Source organism: Zalophus californianus, chromosome 16 (genome assembly GCF_009762305.2).
Source record: "Zalophus californianus isolate mZalCal1 chromosome 16, mZalCal1.pri.v2, whole genome shotgun sequence".
Taxonomy (NCBI): Eukaryota; Metazoa; Chordata; class Mammalia; order Carnivora; family Otariidae; genus Zalophus; species Zalophus californianus.
The window spans coordinates 3,631,309-3,654,984 of NC_045610.1; the positions used below are offsets into that span (position 1 = coordinate 3,631,309).

Genomic DNA, 23,676 nt, shown 5'->3' on the forward strand with positions numbered 1-23,676 from the left:
TGGAAGGAACCAGAAACCAACTAAACAGAACTCTGGGGGGAGCCATCTACAAACTCCTAGCTGTTCTTTTGGAGTCAGCAGCTGTGGTTTTTCTAAGCAGGACCGATACCTCTCTTCAAGGAGCTGTGCTTCTGGCACATGCAGAGAAAGCAAGATACAGCCCTGAGGAGGAGGAAGAAGATGTCAGGGGAGGACAGACAGACTGCCACATTCTGACGGGCCACCCGCCATCAGGTGCTGCGCCGAGCACCGGCCCATGGGAGGTCCCACACACGGGCCTGGAACCAGAACCTGTGGGCTTCTGTAGGCACTCCAGTGCTCACTGTAGCCCCCGGGGCTTTCTTGGGCCCCACCAGCCCCACCCCTGCCCCCCCAGACCTACCTGACCAGGAGGTGGAGCAGCGGCTGAGGCTGAGCCCGTGTAGGCAGCGCTCCAGGGCATGCTGGATGCGGTCCTCCGTGCACGTCGTGGCCCCTGGCTGCATCCTGAGTCATCGCCTGCAAGGGGAAAGACACCAGTCAGCCGGGAGAGCCCCAGGCTAGGGGGAGCAAATGGCCTAGCAGAGCGGACAGCAGAGTCCATGGGTGCCCGCAGCCCAGCTCGGTCAGCCCTGCCGTAGCTCTGTTGCCCAGAGCACAGCATGAAGGTGGGGAGCTCACAGTCACTGCGGCCCAACGGCACAGCGATGCAGGCAGTGAGGGTCAGGGCGGGACGCTGCGAGGTAGACGGGGGCAGTGGCAAGTGTTTTCTGTGTTCCCCCCAGGCCCCGGGGACAGGCAGGGAGAAGGCTGCAGAATCTCAGTTTACTTTTCTGTAAAACGGGCTTAACAAGGTGCCGACCCTGGAGGACCGCCGGGAAGAATGCCACAGTGGATGGGCCCAGAGTGTTCTCGAGACACGAAAGCCATCCTGCCACAGGCTTTGGCACTCTCCCACTTTCCCGCATTCACCCCTTCCAGGCAGACCCTGTCGCTGGCCCGTCAGGCCAGGCCCTGGAGAGGAGCCAAGGAAGCAGTGGTCCAACTCTGTGGAGCTGGGGACAAACCAGGAAACCACAAGCAGAAGCACGGAGCTCAGAGCTGAGCCATGCAAACGACATGCAAAACTGCAAAATCCAAACAGGGACCCAGCTGCATGACTGGCACCCTCGGCTTGCGGGGGGCCCACGTAGGCAAATCCTCCTACTTCCCTAGCCCGGGAGGAACCACATGCCCGAGGAAACATCAGCTCTCTGTGAGCTGTCCAGCGGTCTCCCACCTCAGTGATGTCCCTGCTGGGCCATGCTTCTTGGCGTCAGACATTAACACTGAACAGTTCAATAGACCAAGAAAGAAGTCGTCACAGAAGGTGATGCTGTGAAGACAGATGGTGCTGGGGGCAGGCTAAATGGGGAGCCCACACTAGGTTGTCAGGAAGCCTCCCCAAAGGGACCTGGAAGCTGGACGAAGTGAGGGGAAGAACACTCCAGAAAGAAGAGACAGCACGTGCAAAAGTCTGGGTGCAGGGACGAGCCCGCCCAGGACTGAGACACTGGAACAGAAGGCCAGGTCCCCCACCTCCCGGCTGTTGAGGTGGCAGACTGAACTCAGAAAAACCTCTCACTGGGGATTCAGGCCCGTGCATGCTGGGTGTTTCCATGAGCAGCATCCGGCAGCCCAGAGATGTCCCCGGGCCCTTCCAGGGCAACTTTCCCGGTACACCTTTGGGCCTTTTGTCTGTGGACTCCTCCACGGGTAGCCCAGGCAATGAGTCCGATGCCACTGAGCCAGACGGGGCAGATTCCAAGCTTTCCGGTCCCCGCCTCGCCTGCCATGGGTGTGCATCCTGGGAACGGGCCCTTGTGATGAGGCCTCAGCCTTCTGCCTCCAGTGGAGCCCCAATACAAGACTCTCTCCAGCTTAGTCCTACCCAGACTCAGGGCTACCAGGATCCGTTGCAGGAGCTTGAAGCTCAGGCACCTTCAAAAGGATGACTTTGGGGCATGGATGGCTGGCCCAGATGGCATCAACGGATCCTCTGCCCCACAGGCTGATTTCTTCCCGTGAGCCCCAGGGTGGCTTCTTGGAGGGAGCTCAGATGTTGCCCACCCAGCCCTGCCTCAAGTCCTTCATTTCACAGTCCTTCATTGTAGGGAGGGGGGCAGGTGAGAACTAGCCACAGAAGCTGGACCGCAGCTGTTTTGCTGATACTTGGCCCTGGAGGGCTGGTGGGGGGCGGAGGAGGGGAAGTTAGCAGTAGGAGGCTGATGGGTGGGTCACCTTTGGGGAGTCGGATGGAGAGATGGGTCATCTGTGGCACAGAGAAGCTAGACGACTTGCCCAAGGCCACACAGCGAAGAGGTGGCAAAGCCAGGAGAGGAACCCAGGGAGTCTGGTCCTGGCCACTACAGGGCGCTCTCAGTACAGTCAAGATGCCAGTTACCAGAAGAAAAAGAAAACCAATTTGTGTTCTTACCCCCCCAAATGGAGACTCAATTAGCTGTAACATGATCTTACTTTAAAAGACCTACCTTCCCAGCTGCTAGGGATCTTGAGCCCCCCATGTCGGTCTACACTAGCTGCCCACCCTCCAGGGAGGGAATCAGGACTCACAGAAGCGCACTACTTGCTGAACTGGGCGATCTCTAGCCTGGAGCAAGGGCTGAACCACACCGACTGGCTTTGAAGTTCCCTCCGCCCAGTCCTTGCTGCAAGGGACAAGTGGGTTGTGTCACGAGGCAGGGATGAGTCACCCTGCCCTGTTGCGTCCCACTGTGAACACAAAATGCAAATGAACGTTTTCAGCCAACACTGCCTCTGTTGCACCCCTATCCTTAGGGGGTCAGGACACAGTGTCCTGGGGCTTCTGTGAGCAGCCTTCCCGGCACCCCAACGCCTGCTGGCCCACACTCCTTCCCTTCCCCAGGCCCCTGACACTCCCATCTCCTGGCCTCAGTGGCCCCCGCGGTTCACTGAAGACAATCAAGACCTTCTCCGCGGACGGGCCAGGTATCCCCAAGGGCACGGGGCACAGTTCCTGGTGTGCCAGCCCCCCGCCCCCCCCCCCCGCCCGGCCCCCGGGCATCCTGAGTTTGCCCCAAGCTGCTCTGAGAGGCTGGACTTGCCCAAGGCACTGGGCCCTGGGAGCCAAGGCAGGTGGGAGCCCAGCCAGGGGGATGCTCAGCTGAGCTGCCCTGGGGGTTAACCCAGCGCCCCCTGGCTCAACACCTGGTCCTTTGGCACCCTCATTTCCGTTTGATGAGTCAGTCATCAGCTGTTTCTTGTGACTTGTCAGCAGAACCCTAGTGGCTTTGGGGCGGAGATGAAGAGGGGAGAAGGTGGCACTCCCTCCCTCCCCAAGGACGATGCCTTTTTCTCAAACACTTGGCAGGCAAGGCCCGGCTTCCCTAAGCACCTTCTAAGAGGAGTCTCTATTGTGAAATCCCAGCTGCTGCCTGGAATGGGAATGCCCCTCACCCACCGGTGGGGCTGTGTGGAAACATTCAACAGCCGGGCTTGCCCCCTTCTCCAAGTTCCTCTTCCGAGCCAGTAGGGGTGAGTCCTTACTGGGGACCCTGAGCAGAACAGGGAGGCCTGGAGCTGGGGGGTGGGGGGGTGGGGCAGGCAGTGACTGCAGAGGGCACAGAGGGAGACCTCCTCTTCACATGTTGACCTGACCACATAATGCAAGACAGGGTCATCTTCCCAAACGTGCGGGACTAGTCGAAGGTCTGCCCGGGTCCGACTGTCCTGGGGCAGCCCCCACATGGCGCTTCTTTCTCGGAGGACTTCTCAAACACTGTGGAATGGCAGGCGTAGAGGGCCTACCTCTCATGGGGGAGAAGCATGTGCCTCCAGGCTCTGGCTGGCACCCGCACAGCTTCCCTGCTGTTCTGGGATAGTCCAGGCCCATGCTGTGAAGCCTCAGTTCCACAGGTGGGAATCACAGAGGCCCCAAGGCACTGCACTGATCCCGCCTGGGTCGGCCCTGCATTACTCCTCCCTCTGCCCCTGCCTATGGTCCCCTGCGGTTTGACCTCCCTTCTCTGGCCCCCGCTCTTCTCCATGTGACTGTTCAAGGCAGAATCCCTCCTGCGACCTAATTTTAAAGTTTCTCACCATCAAAGCAGGAAGGATACAACCGAAACTAAAGATACTGGGGTAAGAAAGGGGTGAAAAAGAGAGGAGAATGAGATGCGGAGGAAGAAAGGCCCCACTTCTTTGGGGCTATTTTTAGGGTATCCCTTTGACTCTTAGAACCAAAGCAAGATCTTTACATACCCCACATTAGAATAACTCAAGTCAACTGGGATTGCAGGGGGGGGCAGGGGAACAAAAATCCAAACAAAACAAGGGAACCCAACTTCATTATAAATGAGTAACATAACCGCACTGAAGGGACAGGGGATGAAAGAATTAAACCGAGGAACTTTGGAAAATGGTATTTTGAGTGGATACTGTAAGGCTAAAGACAAAAAGAACTACATAGAAACATTGTTTTCTAATTATTAAACCTGTTTGCCATAGGGACGTGTGTTTAAAATCCAGAGACTTCTTTACGCGTGTGCTATGACTAAGAAAATAAGTAAATACAGGTAATGGGAGCCAGCTTCTCACTGTTGGAGAAAGACGTTACAAATAAGGAACATGGGAAATCTAGAATGAACCAACTCTATTGGACTGGAGTTGGAGAAATCAGCATGAACTCGTGTTTTTTTTTTTAATGTATTTACACAGAGATGCATACAGAAGTGAAAAAGATGTGTGTCTGCTTGCATTAAAATGCATACATATATTTTCTAGCTCTGCTGAGAGAGCCAGGAAATGACATCCCAGTAGCAATGAGCACACCTAGTGCCCAGGTCTTGGTTTCTAAATACCATTCTCCACTCAAAGGAACCAGGGCTCCTTAGAGAAATGGCCGATTCCAAGACCAGGGCAGGAAATATTGAAGATGAACCTGGAACATCTTATAGTGCCAGAAAATAAGTCATTCCTTGAAAAGGGATGGCAGTGGCAGAGGATATGGGAGCCAGCTTGAGGGAGCTTCCAGTGGCCAAAGCCAGGACAATTTTAATGACAAAATAAATAATGAAAGTGTTGGATCATAATTTGTAGAATGAAATAAATACCCATGAGTCTACACTTATGTCATAAACAGTTGAAGAAAAGAATAAATGAAGAAGGAACAGATCTTCTTTATGACAGAACACCAATTAATAAATGTGGCCAGAATGAGAAAAATACAAAAATCACCATTAGGCAAACACCACAGTAATAACCGTCCTCAGTATGGATGTTAAAATCTCTGGATGAAATTCTGAGAGCGGACAGGATAGTGGCATAGTCTCACGGTATTTCCTCTAAGAAATTAATTGATTACAAGTGAAAAATAATAATCTCACAGTGGAGAAACCCACCACCACCTTAACCTCATGATCCCAGGTAATATTACCAGGAATAAGATATTTCAAGATCCTATCTCCCCTGAAGCACGGAGAGGGACCTAATGTCACTTCTGCGGGATTCTTACCCCCCCAAAAAAATGCATAACCACGACTGAATCACGAGAAAGCATGCTATAACAGGACTGCCCAGTCCTCACCAAAATGTCAAGGTCATAAAAGCTAAGACTGAGGAACTGCCGCAATTGGAGGACATTGAGGAGACACAACGTGGGATCCTGGAACTAAAAGGAGACGTCCATGGGGGGAAAATGGCTACAATCCTAACGAGGTCTACAATTTTGTGAGCGGTATTGACCAGCGATCATTTCGTGGTTTGGGTAACTGTACCAAGTCGCGTGAGTTGTTAACATGGGGGGAAGCTGGGTGGACGGCCTCCATAGTTCTAAAGCCCTTTCCATAGCCTTACATATCCCTTGAACATATTTCCAGGTAGTTATTCGATGCCCTGCTGTCCTTCATGACCCGGTGTCAAGTTCCCACTTCACGTGTGGTCACATTTCCTAGTTACCGGTGGGTAGGGCCAATGCAGGGCTAGCTGCCTCCCCCCAACCCAACGTTCCTCAACTACGGTGGAGAATCTCTGGGGCTCTTGGAGGGTCTCTGGGGGCCCTCTGTGAGAATAGTTAAACTGTGTTTTCATTTTGATGGCAATCTAGAAGTCAGTAATTAGTATATTTTGGAGCACACTGATGACACCTACGACCAAATGTTACCATAAAAAGTCGAAGCCTGGTTTGCATTTGAGACCATCACCTAAAAGGACAGGGCATGCCAGGTGTGTTCTTGGGGTCTACTAGGGATCAAGGTTGCACACAATGAGTTGATGGAAAATGTTTAGTAAAAGGAGAAACACTTATACCATCTGAGGAGAAACCAGAATGTAAATTAATGAAAAATGTTTTTAAAAAGTGTCTGGCATGTAATAAGCATTCAGTAAAGGCTATCTATTAGCTATCAGCGTGGTTTCTTCGCATAAGCAATTCTATGGCCCACTTCCAGATAGCTTTGAGACTGGGCCAAGAAATATAACGCTCCCTGGATGATTCTGCTGCAGTCAGGCTTGAAAAGGAATGTTTTCTATTATTCAAAGACATACAAGTACTAGACTATATTTGACTAGGAAAGCATCCTGGAGGCCAGCTAGTGCAACTTTCCCATTCTACAGATAAGAAAATGAGGGCTCTGAGCAGGGAAGGGCCTTGCTCAGATTAGAAAGTGGCAAATCTATCACTAGACTCCGAGCCTAGGACCAGGGGAGTCATGGCACCCTCTTGCTTTGGTGGGAGTCAACCTCTGCTGTCCATCAGTAAGACCTCGGCTCTTTTCCTCAAGGTTATTTCTAGACTCCGTTTCTAAATTTCTTTTGAAGTTATCGTGTAAGTATTCAACTTCTTCACGTGTCAACTTTGTGAATTTAGGTTTTCTGACAACATCATTCATTTTAATCCAGATTCAAAATTTTCCTAGCCAAGATCGGGATCTAGAATTACTATATAATTTATTTTATTTTATTTATTTGACAGAGAGAGACACAGCGAGAGAGAGAGCACAAGCGGGGGGGGGGGGGGCGGACAGCAGAAGGAGAGGAAGAAGCAGGCTTCCTGCTGAGCAGGGAGCCCGATGCAGGACTCGATCCCAGGACCCTGGGATCACGACCTGAGCCGAAGGCAGATGCTTAACGACGGAGCCACCCAGGCGCCCCGGAGAATTTCTATATATATTTATAATTTACTTTTTATTGAAAGTCTAGTAATTTATTTATTTATTTTTAAAGATTTTATTTATTTATTCATGAGAGACAGAGAGAGAGAGAGAGAGGCAGAGGGAGAAGCAGGCTCCCAAGGAGCAGGAAGCCTGATGCAGCACTCGATCCCAGGACCCTGGGATCATGACCTGAGCCAAGGGCAGACGCTTAACCATCTAAGCCACCCAGGCGCCCAGAATTTCTATATTTTTTAAAAAATTGTTTCTGAACCTGTGATTTTAGCCCTTCTCTTAATTGCAATGTTGTAAAATTACATTTTCTGTTAAAATACAGATCTGGACCGGATTGTATTAACTACTTTTACACTACATCACAATTCTTTCAATAATTCTTGTTGACATTCACAGTAAACGTAATAACTGTGAAAATGGCAGTGTTTGGTCCGGGCAGAGGCAGCAGCTTTAAGACTGATTTACTTCATTGCTTGCTGGTTTTTTTGTTTGTTTGTTTCTTTGTTTTTAAACTACGCCATCCCTAGTTATGAGTTCTTTATTTTGATTCATGTCTTGCTCAGCTGGAGCATTTCGAGTAGCTTCACAATGAGTGTGTGGGTGAGGTAGTTTCTGAGAGTTTATATGTCACATGTCATTTCCTTCATTGAGGCTCACGATGAGTTCTACCTTTGCCGATTAAAGAGCTGGCATAACTCAAAGTTTTTTCACCTTCAAAATGTTTATATTGAAACCCAAAATAATCAACCAAAGACATGGCTACCACAAAGAGAATTAGGTAAGGTGGTTTGGTACAAATATGGAAATTTGGTACAAGACAGAAATTAATTATTGTTCCATTATATGAATAAAAAACAGAAGTTGCATTGGAAAAAAAAGACCCTGCCTATAACAGCAAGAAAAAAATAATAAGAGAAAATAAGCTTTAAAAATAGGCAAAATTTTGATGAAATAAAACGTTTGGAGGGACACAAAAGAAGGCAAATAAATGGAAATACATATGCTATTATGAGACAGAAATATTCAGTATCAAAGAATTAATTCAAAATGGATCAGAGCCTCAATGTAAAGAGTTTCAGTGATACAATTCTCAGAAGAAAACATAAGAGAAAGACTCCCTCACACTGGATTTGTCAATGGTTTCTTGGAAATGACACCAAAAGCACAGGCAACAAAATAAAAACAGATAAAGTGGACTTACATCAAAATCTAAAACTCTGCCCACCACAGTCAAGAGAGGGCAAAGGTAACCTACAGAATGGGAGAAAATATTTGCAAGCCATGTATCTGATGAGGAGTCAATATCCAGAATATATAAAGAATTCCTACAACTCAAGAACAGCAACAACAACAAAAAACAATTAAAAAAATGGACAAGGGACTTGAATAAACATTGCTCCAAAGAAGACACCCAGATGGCCAAGAGCTACATGAGAAGATGCTCAACATCACTCATCAATAGGGAAATGCAAATCAAAACCACAATGTAAGGAGCGCCTGGGTGGTTCAGTTGGTTGAGCGTTTAAGCATCTGCCTTCGGCTCAGGTCATGATCTCAGGGTCCTGGGATCGAGCCTCACGTCTGTCAGGCTCCCTGCTCAGCTGGGGGGTGTGGGGTGTGGGGGTGTCTGCTTCTCCCTCTCCCTCTGCCCCGCCACCCCTCCCCCGCTCGTGCGCACTCTCTCTCCCTCTCTCAAATCAACAAATAAAAAAATCTTCACCCAAAACCACAATGAGATACCACTTCGCACCCATGACAATGGCTATTATAAACAAAACAAAACAAGAAGAAGTGTTAGTGAGGATGAGGAGAAATGGGAACCCTCGTGCACTACTGGTGGGGATGTGAAAGGGTGCTGGCGATTTCCCCAAAAATTAAAAATAGAATTACCATATGATCCAGTAACTCCACTTCTGAGTGTATATCCAAAAGAACTGAAAGCGGGGACTTGGAATAGATCCTCTACATCCGTGTTCATGGCATCATTATTCACAATAGCCAAACAGTAGGAGAAACCCCAGTGTCCCCGGACAGGTGAATGGATACATAAAATATGGTGTCTACCAAAATGGGATATTCTTCAGCCTTAAAAAGGAAGGGAAACCCTGTCACATGCTCCAACATGGAGGAACCTTGAGGACACTGTGCTGAGTGAAATAAGCCAGTCACGAAGAGAAAAATACTGTACAATTCCCCGTATATGAGGCACCCAGAGTAATGAGATTCATAGAGACAGAGCTGAATGGTGGTTGTCGGGGCTGGGGGAGGGGACACAGGTGCAGAATTTTAGTTTTACACAACGACGTGAATGTGCTTCGCACCACTGAACCATACACTTACCAACATGAAGATGGTAAATTTTATTTATTTTAAGATTTTTATTTATTTATTTGACAGAGAGAGAAAGAGCACAAGCGGGGGAGAAGCAGAGGCAGAGGGAGAAGCAGGCTCCCCGCTGAGCAGGGAGCCCCATGTGGGACTCGATCCCAGGACCCCGAGATCATGACCTGAGCAGAAGGCAGACGCTTAACCTACTGAGCCACCCAGGCATCCCCAAAATGGTAAATTTCACGTCACGCATATTCTACCACAATTTTAAAAAAGGAATAAAGAAATAATTAATTGACACCTTTGCAAAATTACACAGGAATGTCAATTCTCTGTAAGTTTTAGCCTAGAGAACAGGAAGGAAGGAAAGAGGGCGGGCAGGCAGACAGACTGGACTGGCTGGCTATTCCAAGTGGCTGTTCTGTGTCAGACACCATGGGGGGGGGCACTTTCACTGGATTGCCTACTTTAATGACCATAATAATCACCCCATGACATAATCATTGTCATCCACAATCCCTGCAGCTCGGGGAGAGTCAGCCATGTATTTGCCCAAGTTCTTGCGGTCACAGTTCCTATGATCCAAGCTGGAAGCACATCCAAAGTTGGCCGGGCTCTCAAAGCCCACATTCTTTCCTGTGCCATGTTCACAGGAAATCATCCCTGCTGTTTTCTAGACACTCAGAGGGCTGAGTATGTGGTTGCGCCTCTGTGTTATAATTTGAGGCTTCCAGCGAAGACATCCTGCACACAAATGACCTGAATTCTCATTGCCAGTGATTCATTTTCCATGGGTTAGGATGGCTCATCTCCACTGGCCTAGCTTACTCTTCAAGATGCAAGATTTGTGGAGGGACATTTAGCTAACAGATGCGTCCAAGACAGCGGCGACAGTGGACGGTGGACATCAGAAGGACTCCAGAGAAACAGAAGGGAGGAAACGGGAAAGGGTAAGCAGTGATGGTTGGAGGGGGTGTGGGGAGCAGGAAGGGAGCAGGGTGGTCAGACGGGCACAAAAAGGGAGAGCTGCCAAGGAAACAGAGATACAAGCCTCGCTTACTTCTCACTTTTGCTCACGCCCTTCTTTACCAAGGAAAGGGCGCCGGGCTGCTCGGGAAGACCAACGCTGTGGTCAGGACCAAGAGGAAATAAGATGAGGGAAGGGAAGGAGAAAGATGCCCAACAATGTGCGTGCGACTCTATGCCAGAGACCGCTTATTAGGGCTCGAAGCCCACGATCTCGTTCCTTCTGAGCAACCTTGTAAAACTCTGAACACACGAGGATGAGGAATGTCCCGGTGGCTATATGACTTTCCCAAGGTCGCACAACTAGCAAGTAGCACAGGCAGGAATATTTGAGCCATGTGAACCCAGTTCTGTCTGACTGCCTTCTACCCAGGGAATCATCTGGAAGGAAACAGGATGCCTCACGCTGCCTTCGCCTATAATGATTATAATAATAGCAGCTAATGCTAACTGAGGGCTTACTATGTGCCAGGCACTGTTTAGGTTCTTTCTACGAATTAATTCATAGGAGGCAGACACGTTCTTGTCCCCATTGTTCAGATGAAAAGAGTGAGGCATAGAGGGCTCTCTCGCTGGCAAATGATGAATGGCCTTTCCTGGCATGTGCTAGCAACTTAGCATCCCTGTGCAATAAAGGGGACCTTAAGACGGGCAAACTGAAATTTTTGCCAAGATGGGGAACAAGAGAAAGACTACAGGAATTTACCAAGGTATAAACTCCCAGGCTCCGGAGGCTGTTTTAATCCTGCCGCCTTTCAAATGCAGAGCCTGTCTTGTTTGCCAGCAAATGCTTGCACGGTAACAAAGCGACCGATAAATGTAAATGTCAAAACTCAAGGAAGTCCAATTACACATACACAGGCAGCTTTCTGATTTTTCTGGATGTGGCCAAAGATGGCGGTTGTTGTGATGAGTTGCATTCATTACAGGCTGCTCACTCTCGGCAGGATCATTTCCAGTTTGTAAGACAGTGACTATTTTGTAGTTTCAGGCAAAGAAGATTGTATGGAGCATTCTGACGTCCAGATGCCTTACCATTGGAACAGATTCGGCACAGGCTGGTCTCATCTGTTATCCCTTCCCTCCCGGAGTGAAAACCACTCAGCACCCCGCTCTGCTCTCCATCCTTCCAACAGCGGATCATTGATCTCAGACACCAGCACATCCACCTTCATCAGCTTCCTTCTCCTCCCTCTCTTTAAACTCTTGCCAATTATTTAAGAAAGAAAATCTCTCACGTCCTTCCTCTCCATCCCATCCATGAATATGGTTTATTGATGCAAGAGAAACTTCTCTAACAAGAAATCATCAAGGTTTGTGGACGGAACTGAAATCAGAAACTCGTCTTGATACTTGGCCAGGTGTGGTTTTTACAACTTTTTATGAAACAGACACTGATTTCGAGAGTCCCAGTTAGCCCCGTCTAGAACTCCCTGGGACTCTGAGGGGCTATTCACTGATATTAGGGCTGATGCAGTCTTTCCCCAGTCTCACCAAATACACTCACAACGACACAGAAAAGCTCACACTCTACACTGAAGACCCATATTTGGTATGGTTTGGGCATCATGTCTAAATCAGACGGAAATGGATTTGGCAAATCCAGGCTACAGTTCTGGCCAAAATCTCTACGGAAGGTGGGCGGGGCTGGCATCATGGCTGATTTAAAGCCTGGCCCCCAAGCGGATGTGCCCCCTTTCTGGATGCTTGATCAATGGAATAGGCTGAGGAGAGAAAAGGAGGTGAGGGAGAGTCTACTCCTTCGAGAAGCTTTGCTTGGTTGGATTTTATAAGATACCCTGATATCCTTCTGCTAAGTTTTTTTTTTTTTAATTTACCCAGCACAAGTTCATTTCTGCTAAGTGTGACCAAAAGGATCCCCAGATGCTTCCAATTATGTTTTTTTAAAGTCCTATATTTACATCTAAAAAGGGGCACCTGGCTGGCTCAGTCAGTAGAGCATGAGATCCTCGATCTCAGAGCTGTGAGTTCAAGCCCCATGTTGGGCATAGAGATTACTTAAAAATAAAAAATCTTTACATCTAAAAAAAATATATAGGGTTACCTGCCAAGTGTTAATCCGAGAGGCAAGATTAGATACCCTTTTTACTTTATCTAAAAACATTTGTATAACATATTTTATACATTACTTTTTGATCACACAAATAACAGGTGTAAAGGATATAAAAAATAGACAATGGTCTGGCCAAGTGGAGTAGATGTACTTGTCCCTATTCCTCCTGCAAAGTACAACTATAAGCCCCGGACATTATATACAAGACTAACATACGAAGGAGAGTGAAGGCTAAGGACCTTGAGAACAAGAAGGGACATGGTGGTGATCATGGTGGAAAAGGATTTCCTTTTCACCTCATATATCCCAGACTTGGACCTGAGGTGCCAACAACCTGGAAAACACCAATGCGCAGAGACAGCAAAAGCCCCAAGAAAATCCTGGTCTTTCCAGCCAAAGGCTCTAGCAAGACACAAAACTTTTAGAGAATAACCGCTCTACCCCAGCCAAACGCCACAGAAAGAACTATGGCACCATCTCCACAAGCAAAGGCCAAATGGGGGGCCCGAACTTCGCTCTGGCTGGGCTCCAATGAGGTGCCAGACCCCTCCTCCCCCAACCATGGGTGGTGTCTGAGAAAGCCAGGCCTTTCATCTTCTCTGCCAGCAAGGAGCCCCCTACCACCCCACAGGGTCAGTGAGGACCACCAGGGATGCTGGACTTCCAGCCCCACCAGATAGTTAAGATACCCCCAACTAGGGTGGTGTCAAAGAAGCCTAGTGAGAGCCAGGACTTTCACTGCTGCCCAGTGGTGGTGAGGTCACTTCCTCTATCCCATGGTGTTGATGGAGCAGTGATGAGACACCCTTGTGCCTCCCAGGCAGGGAGGCATCCATGGAAGTCTATTTGGAAGCCACAATTCCCACCCCACCCAGCAGTAATAAAGAGCAGCTCCTTGTCAATGGAAGCAGAGAATGGAACCTGGACTTCTACCCTCCCCTGGTAGTAATGAGGCAGTACCCTCTCCGTTCAGGGAAGTGTTAGAGGAAGCCAGCTAAAACAGGGGTTTAAATAAGATCCAGAGCCTCTTAACTCTCGTAATACCCCAAATGCCAGGTGCCAATGGAAAATAACCTGTCACACCAAGGACAAGGAATGAAATGAAGAGAATTCTATAAATTGAGTGAAAAAAAAAAAAAAGACAATCAAGAGGTGGCAACACCCAAATCACAGACGTTTAAATTATCTGACAAAGTTTTTAAAGCAGCTTCATTAAAAATGCTTCAATGGGCAGTTATAAACAAATAAAAACTAAGAAAGTCTCAGAAAAGAAACAGAAGATAGGAATGCAGAGCTGTGGAAATTCTACAACTGAAAGATACAATAACTTGAAATAAAAACCTCAGTGGACGGGCTCCACAGCAGATAGAGGGGACTGAGGAAAGAATCAATGAACTTGAATCCAGAACAACAGTGTTACCCAAGCCGAACAACAGAGAGAAAGCCAACTAGAGAGAAATGAACAGAGCCTCAGGGACCTGTGGGGCTCTAAGAGAAGGTCTAACATGCATATCATCTGAGTCTGAGTGGCAGAGGGCAAAGCGGGGAAAGTACGCAAAGAAACAGTGGCTGAAAACTTGCAAATTTGGCAAAATACATAAAACTACAGGTTCAAGAAGCTTTGTGAACCCTAGACAGGATAAATCCAAGAAATACACACCAAGACACATCACAGTCAAAGTTCTGAAAACTAAAGACAAAGAAAAGAAATCTCGAAAGCAGCAAGAGAGGAATACCACCTTCTCTTAGAGGGAAAACAATTCAAATGACAGTGGATTTCTTATCAGAAGTCATGAAGGCCTAAAGGAATGGAACAACATTTTTCAAGTGCTTAATGAACAGCCAACCCCGAATCCTACATCCAGAGAAAATACCTTTCAGGAATGAAAAAGAAATTAAGACATTCTTAGATGAAGGAAAGCTAAGGGAATTTGTCACCAGCATAGCTACCCTAAAAGAAATTCTATAAACAGAAAGAGCATGATTAAAAAAAAAAAAAAAGTATCTTGAAACATCAGGAATGAAGGAAGAACATGGCAAGCAAATATCTAGATAAATACGATAGGCTTTCCTTCTCTTCCTTTGTTTTTTAAATTATATTTGATGGTTGAACCAAAAATTATACCATCACCTGATGTGGTTTAAGGGTATGCAGAGTAAATACTTAAGACTATTATATTATAAATGAGAAAAGGTAAAGGGGCCTAAAGGGAAGTAAAGCTTCTACGCTCCATTAGAACTGTAAAGTGATGACATCGTTCAACTATGACATGTATATAACACATAATAGGTAGAGCAGAGATTAAAAAAGCTATACAAAGAGATGTATATAATAACATTACAGATACATCAAAATGAATTCTAAAAGTTTTTCAAGTAATCCAGAGGAAGGCAGGGGAAAAAAAAAACCAAGAAACAACAACAAAAACAGACCCCCCCAAAAAAAGACCCCAGAAAACAAAAAATAAAAAAGCAAACTTAAGCCCTAACATATCAATGATTACGTTAAATTTAAATGGGCTAAATATATCAATTAAAAGACAGAGATCAGTAGTGGATTGCAAAACATGACCCAATGGCTTGCTGTCCATAATAAACTGACAAATATGATACCAGCCGATTGAAAGTGATAAGTGGGCAAAGACATACCATGTAAACATTACTAAAAAAAAAAAAAAGGAGTGGCTATATTAATATCAGGAAAAGTACACTTTAGAACAAAGAAAATTACCAGAGACAGAGACTGACATGACAGATGACAAAAAGGTGAAGCCACCAAGAAGACATGGCAATCCTAAATGTGATTTCCCAAACAATGACATTGCAAACTACGTGAAGTAAAAATTGACAAAATGGAAAGGAGAACAAGACAAACCCATAATTATAGCTGGAGACATCAACCTCCCTCTCTCAACAATGTAGGGAGGTACTATATAGAAAATTAGCAAGGACACATAAGAATTAAGTCACACCAACAGCCAACAGGATCTAATCGACACTTACAGAACACCCCACCCAATGACAGCAAAACACACATTCTTTTCAAGTATCCATGAGACATATACCAAGACAGACCATATCCTGAGCCATAATGTGCAAGACTGTTGAATCACAGATCTGTACCTCTGAAACAAATAATACAATATATGTTAAAAAAAAGAAGAAGAAGAAGAAGAAGAAGAAGAAGAAGAAGAAGAAGAAGAAGAAGAAGAAGAAGAAGAAAGAAGAAGAAGAAAGAAGAAGAAGAAGAAGAAAGAAGAAAGAAAGAAGGAAGAAGGAAGAAGGAAGAAGGAAGAAGGAAGAAGGAAGAAGGAAGAAGAAGAAGAAGAAGAAGAAGAAGAAGAAGAAGAAGAAGAAGAAGAAGAAGAAGAAGAAGAAGAAGAAGAAGAAGAAGAAGATGATAGCAGGAGGGGAAGAATGAAGGGGGAGAAATCGGAGGGGGAGATGAACCATGAGAGACGATGGACTCTGAAAAACAACCTGAGGGTTCTAGAGGGGAGGGGGGTGGGAAGATGGGTTAGCCTGGTGATGGGTATTAAAGAGGGCACGCTCTGCATGGAGCACTGGGTGTTATACACAAACAATGAATCATGGAACACTACATCAAAAACTAATGATGTAATGTACGGTGATTAACATAACAATAAAAGATTTTTAAAAAACCAACCTCAACAAATGTAAGAGAACTGAAATCATACAGAGTGTGTTCTCTGACTACAACAGAATCAAACTAGAAAGCAAACAGAAAGATAACAGGACAACCTCCAAACACTTAGAAACTAAACACACATCTGGATAATCCATGGGTCAGAGAAGAAGTCTCAAAGAAAATCCAAAAATACAATGAACAGAATGAAAAGGAATATCTAACATATCAAAGGTTGTGGGACATGGCTAAAGCGCTCTGAGAAGGAAATTTATAGCACTAAATACATACATTAGAACTGCCATATGGCCCAGCAGTTGCACTCCTGGGCATTTATCTCAGGGAAATGAAAAGTTATGTTCACCAAAAACCTATACATGAATGTTTATAGCAGCTTTATTCATAATAGCCCCAAACTGAAAACAACCCAGATGTCCTTTAGTGGGTGAAGAGTTTAACAAACTATGGTTCATCCATACCATGGAATACTACTCAGCAATAAAAAGGAAATGATTATTGGTATACACCACAAACAGGATGAATCTCCAGAAGATTATGCTGACTGGAAAAGCCAATCCCAAAAGATTATCTACGGTATGATTCAATTTATATAACATTTTTGAATTGACCAAATTACAGAATGACTACAGACTGGGAGACAATATTCACGATACGCATATCCGACAAATGACTTGCATCTTGGAATTGAACAAATAGGAACGGACACTTCACAAAAGATATCCAAATGGTTGGTAAACATGTGAGAATATGCCCGCCGTCATTAGTTCTCAGAGAAATGGAGATTTAAAACCACAATGCGATCACACTACACTAGAATGGCTAACATTAAAAAGATTAACAATACCAAATTGGCAAGGATATGGAATAGCCGTACGTTGTTGGTGGAAACATCAAATAGTGCAGCTACTTTGAACACCTGTTAGGCAGCTTTGTAAAGTTAACAAATACCTACCATTTTGACCCAATAATTCTACTTGCTTACCCCAAACAAATGAGGACATATGTTGACATAAACACTTGTACAAACATGTTCATAGCAGCTTCATTCATCATGGCGTCAAACCCAAAACAACCAAGTCCCTCAACAGAGAATGTGAAAACATATTTGGTACATGTTTACCTGTTTACTCAGCAATGCAAGAAACAAAACAAAACAAAAAAGCAAACTGCTAATGCAAGTAACAGTATGGATGAAAACCAAAAACATGGTGTGCATATGAAGCCGACACAAAAGACGGATACTCCATGGCTACATTTACAAGAAGTTCTACAACAGGCAAAAGTAACCTACGGTGAAATCAATAAAAATGGCAGTTGCCTCTGGCTGGTACAGGGAAAGCTGGCCAGGAATGGGCATGAGGAAACTTTCTGGGATGATGGAAATATTCTATCTCTTGCTAAGAACAGCCTGAACAGGTATATATATTTTCTGTAACTCACCAAACCGTACGATAAAATGTGTGTACTTCGCTGCATATAAACCAGACCTCAATAAAAATGTTTTTAAAGACTCGTGCAATACCTAAGTGGACAGAATAACTCTTCAAAGTTTTTCTTAGCCTGACCATGGATCTGCACCCCATTTTCCTTTTTCAAACACACGGATATTTGCCACCTGTCTGACTTTGTAATCCTTCCAGTCGTTTTTCATGCATGAATATGCCCATATGCATACCTACAACACGCATGCATTTTCTTCGAACATAGATGGGCTCACAGCATAGACCTGGTATCCTATGCAGAACTGTCCCCCAAAATGTGCATCTGATTATCACTCCCTCCCTGTCCCTTAAAGCTAATGGTCTTTTTGTTGCCTTAGGACAAGGTTCAACCCCCAACCTGGATTGTAAGAACCCTGAGAAGTCTGGGCCCTTCCTCCCTGGCCAGTCTCATACCCTCACCTTCCCTCTCCATAATGAACATCTCCCTGCCTGGACCCCCTCTGCCTGAAACATTTCCACCACCTTCCCCTGCTTCTGCTGGGGCTAATATGCATTCTTCTGTCGTTGTTTATAAAGTCACTTTTTCCGGGAAGCCTTCCTGCCTTGCAGGCTGGGTTGGGTGCCCACTCCCACCCCTGTTCCCCCTACGCCTATGTTGTAACTGTTTCCTCTACTGGGCTTTCAACTTAGCAACAGTGGCCCACTCACCATACAAATGGTTCCAACTCCAGCCTCTGGAGCAAGGCCCCGATGGATTCTCCCTGGACATGTGAGCGTGCCCATGTGCCCTGCAAACCAAAAGCCCCACCCAAACATGTGCAATAGGGGATCTTCCTCAGGCTTTGGGGGAAATCACATCTACTGTAACCTCCCAGTGAGTCAGTTCTCGGAGGTGTCATACAGGTCATTTCTGACTACCCGCGGTGTGGGCAGGTTGCCCCAGAGACCTCCTTCCTCCTGCATTTCCCTTCCTGGGACCAAAGGAAGAGATTCAGGTCAGAATGCAAGCTTTCCAAGAGCCGTTCCTAAGGCCACCGAGTAGAGGACAATTTACGTGCTATTAATGTGTTTCCTTCTGTATACTGTTCCCTCCCCTCACTGCCTCCATGCTAATAAGGCAACCACCTGGGGGAAGGTTTGTGGTAGGAAAATGAAAATCTCTGAGCTCCTGGACAGCTCCTGGAAGGACGCGTGAAACTCAGAGCTGGATTTCAGTTGACGTAAGAAGGGTCAAGAAATGGGTTCTTTTTTTCTTTTCATAAACTGCAATTTGTAGAGAGCAGTTGTAGGTTTACAGAAGAAAAAAAAGAACAGAAAGTACAGAGTTCCCACATACTCCTTCTGACCCCCCAACTCCCTCCCGCCCACAGTTTCCCCTTTTATTAATACCTTCCATTACTGTGGTATATTTGTTACAATTGATGAACCTATGTTGATACACCAATATTAACCAAAGTCCACAGTTTACATTACAGTTCCTTCTGTACGTTATATACAGTTACCAAATACAAAATGCCATGTATCTACCATGATAGTATCATAAAGAATTGTTGTACCCACTCTAAAAATCCCCTATGCTGTCATCTATTCATCCCTTCCTCTCTCTTCAACCCCTAGCAACCACTCATCTTTGTACTGTCTCTACAGTTTTGCCTTTACCAAAATGTCACCCAGGTGGTGTTATACATTATGTAGACTTTTCAGACTGGCCTCTTTCACTTAGCAATATGCATCTAAGGTCCCTCCGTGGCTTTGTGTGTCTTCATAACTTATTTCTTTCTATTACTAAATAACATTTCATTCTATAGATATAGCATAATTTGTTTATCCACTCACCTACTGAAGGACATCTCGGTGGCTTCCAATTTGGGGCAATTATGAATGAAGGTGCAGGTTTTTGTGTGGAAGTAAGTTTTCAACTCCTTTTGGTAAATATCTAGAAGCCCAACTGCTAGATCATATGGCAAGACTTCTTAACTTTCTAAGAAGCTGCCAGACTGTCTTCCAAAGGGGCTGTGCCGTTTTGCATTCCTACCAGCAATGAACCAGAGTTCCCGTTTCTCCACATCCTCGCCAGCATTTGGTGTTGTCAGTGTTTTGGATTTTCGCCATTCTAATAGGTGGGTACTGGTATCTCATTTTAACTTCTAACTTCCCTAGGGACATACGATGTTGAGCATCTTTTTATTTGTTTATTTGCCACCTGCATCTCTTCTTTGGTGAGCAGTTCAGATCTTTTGCCCATTTATATTTTTTATTTTTTAAAGTGAAATTTTTATTCAAGTATGATGTTATGTACAAAATGTACATAGATCATAACAGTAGTTTGATGAGCTTTCACAAAGTGATCACACCCACGGAACCAGCACCCAGATCAAGAAGCAGAACACAATCGGTATCCTTAAGAACACCACTCCCAGACTCTGAAAAACAAACTGAGGCTTCTAGAGGGGAGGGGGGTGGGGGGATGGGTTAGCCTGGTGATGGGTATTAAAGAGGGCACGTTCTGCGTGGAGCACTGGGTGTTATGCACAATGAACCATGGAACACTACATCCAAAACTAATGAGGTAATGTATGGTGATTAACATAACAATAAAAAATTTTTTAAAAAGACCCCCCCCCCCCGCCCATTGCCTCTCCTGGTTACTATATTATTGCCTGTTTTTATTTTTATTTTTTAAAAAGATTTTATTGATTTATTTGACAGAGAGAGAGAGACAGCAAGAGAGGGAACACAAGCAGGGGGAGTAGGCGAGGGAGAAGCAGGCTTCCCACTGAGCAGGGAGCCCGATGTGGGGCTCGATCCCAGGACCCTGGGACCATGACCCCAGCTGAAGGCAGACGCTTAACAACTGAGCCACCCAGATGCCCCAACTATTGCCTATTTTTAAATTGGGTTGTTTATTATCTTATTGTTGAATTTTAAGAATTCTTTGTATATTCTGGCACAAGTTATTTATCAGAGAAATGTTTTGCAAATGCTTTCTTCCAGTCTACGTCTTGTCTTTTCATTCTCTTTACAGTGTCTTTAACAGAGCAGAAGTTTTCATGTTAATAGAGTCCAACTCATCAAATTTTTCTTTCATGGATCATACTTTTGGTATTGTATTGTACCTAAAAACTCATTGCCAAACCCAAGGTCATCTAGGTTTTCTCCAATTATCTCCTAGGAGTTTTATGGTTTTGCATTTTATCTTTAGGTGTATGATCCGTTTTGAATTAATTTTATGAAAGGTTTTAGCTTAATGTCTCAATTCACTTTTTGCTGTCAAAGATCAGTTGATCAGGGTGCCTGGGTTGGCTCAGTCGTTAACCGTCTGCCTTTGGCTCAGGTCATGATCCCAGGGTCCTGGGATCGAGTCCCGCATTGGGCTCCCTGTTCTGTGGGAAGCCTGCTTCTCCCTCTCCCACTCCCCCTGCTTGTGTTCCCTCTCTCGCTTTCTCTCTGTCAAATAAATAAATAATATCTTTTAAAAAACAAAAACAAAACAAAGATCAGTTGATCATATTTGTGTTGGCCTATTTCTGGGCTCTCTATTTCATTCCATTCATCTATTTGTCCATTCTTTCACCTATATCACATTGTTTTGATTATTATAGCTTTATAGTAAGTCTTGAAGTTAGAAGTGTCAGTTCTCCAACTCTGTTCTTTTTCTTCAATACTGTGTTGGCTATTCTGCATCTTTTGCCTTTCCATATGAACTTTAGAATCAGTTTGTTGACACAGAGTGATCTGTGGGGATTTTGATTGGAATGGCATGGAATATGCAGTTTGAGTTTGGAAGAACTGGCATATTGAGTCTGCCTATCCATGAACATGGAATATCTTTCCATTTATTTAGATCTTCTTTGACTTCATCCACCAGGGTTTTGTAGTTTTCCTAATGTAGATTTTGCACATATTTTGTTAGATTTAGTCCTAAGTATTTCCTTTTTTTTTTTTTTAGTGCTAATGTCAATGGTGTTATATTTTTTATTTCAAATTCCAATAGTTTATTGCTGGTATATAGGAAAATGACAGATTTCTCTGTATTAATCTTGCATCTTGCAACCTCCTATAATCACTTACTAGTTTCCAGGTTTGTTTGTTTGTTTGTTTGTTTTTGATCAATTCTTTAAGATTTTCTACATAGATAATCTGGAACATATTGTAAAGAATTGATATAATTTGTTCTTTAAATGTTTGGTAAAATTCACCAGTGAAACCATCTGAGACTGATGCTTTCTATTTTGGAAGGTTATAAATTATTGATTAAATTTCTTTAATAGATACAGATCTATTCCAATGATCCATCCTTGTGTGAGCTTTGATTGTGTTTTTCAGGAATTGGTCTATTTTGTCTAAGTTATCAAATTTGTGGATATAGAGTTTTTCATAATATTCCTTTACTATCTTTTTAATGTCCGTGGGATTGGTAGTGATTAACTTTATAAAATTTAGATATAATTCACGTAATAGAATATGCACCATTTTAAGGTGCACACGTTAGTGCTTTCAGCATATTCACTATGTTGTGTATCCATCACCATGATCTAAATCCACAACATTTCCATCACTCCAGAAAGAAACCCCATACCTATTAGCAGTGACTTCTCCCTCCCCCTATCATCTGACAGCCACTAATCTACTCTGTTTCTTTTTTTTTTTTTAAGATTTTATTTATTCATTTGAGAGACAGAGAGAGAACAAGCAGGGGGAGAGGCAGAGAGAGAGAGGGAGAAGCAGACTCCCCGCTGAGCAAGGAGCCCGATGCGGGACTCGATCCCAGGACCCTGGGATCATGACCTGAGCCGAAGGCAGACGCTTAACCATCTGAGCCACCCAGGCGCCCCTACTCTCTGTTTCTATGAATTTCCTTATTCTGGACATTTCATATAAGTGGAATCACAATATACTATTTTTGGCATCTAGCTTTTTTACTTAGTGTGTTTTCTAGATTCATCCATGTTGTAGTGTGTTATAAGACTTATTCCTTTTCATGACTGAATAGTATTCCACTGTATGGCCATCACACCTAGTTCTTAAATACTTCAGTTTATGGATCAACATTCATATTGGATACCTGTAGACCATCTGCTCCTGTCCAGAGCAAAAGAAAAAGATAAGAGACATTATCCAGGTATGCACGTTTCCCTTCTGCATAAAGGACACTAAGAAATGGACCTAGCCTGGAATCTCCTCTGTGATTAAAAAAAAAAAAAAAGGAGCCTGCTTGAGTCTTGTGGGCTTAAATAAACTACTACCACTATCACCAACCAGGCAGGCATATGCACAGAGCAAGCTTTCAAGGTAGACCTTCTTTTACCTCCATTGACATGTGAAGAGACTACGGCTCTGAGAAATAAAGCCACTTTCTCAGGGTCTGCAGGAAGGATGCCAATCAGGTCTGCCTAACATAGAAGCCCCCCTCAGCTCTCCGGTAACGTCTAGAATTCTTTCCCTAGTTGCTCTAGCAGCGGGAATTCCTAACCTTTTTATGCCCTAGATCTGAAGCCTACAGACCCTTCTTCAGAATAATGTTTCAAATGCACACAACAAAATATATGGGACAGCAAAGGAAATGAATTACACTGAAATACTGATTATTACAACAAACTGGTAGTCTACCAATATGTTGTCATAATCAACCTTGTGAAATGGTCATTTATGTTCTCCTCATCAACACATGAAATAACAAAACCCAGCAGCCGTCTAAGCACTATTATCACTTGAAAGTAGTCAAAAGCATAAATGACATTTGAGATGCTCCCAACATGACATGCAAAGTGATAGGACCCCATCTGGATTTCTACTGTGGACCAAGTCACAGGTGCTACTAATATGACTGAGGCTTGTTGTTTGCATTCATAATGGAAGGAAATACTGAGCCTCATTCAGTTAGAGGTGGGTGACAACAAAGATGGCGCACATTTCCCACGCAAGTTCTTGGACCCCCTGGGTAGGAGCCATTGCTCCCCAGAAGCTGTGTGACCC

At 44.8% G+C, this 23,676-nt stretch overlaps 1 protein-coding gene across 12 annotated transcripts in view; it reads right to left on the reverse strand.

Moving 5' to 3' along the window:
• The window catches only part of PIK3R5 (phosphoinositide-3-kinase regulatory subunit 5), a 66,317-nt gene that overhangs the window by 22,924 nt on the left and 19,717 nt on the right, over nt 1–23,676 (reverse strand). For 7 of the 12 annotated variants that reach the window (XM_027567692.2, XM_027567687.2, XM_027567681.2 and 4 more), the window contains one exon: nt 383–498. In XM_027567692.2, coding sequence (XP_027423493.2) covers nt 383–485 — 103 coding nt within the window. In that variant the 5' untranslated portion in view covers nt 486–498. Of the gene's footprint in view, nt 1–382; nt 499–808; nt 937–2,592; nt 2,752–23,676 lie in introns of those variants that run through there. The other 5 variants (XM_027567683.2, XM_027567689.2, XM_027567684.2 and 2 more) reach the window with 3 other exon arrangements.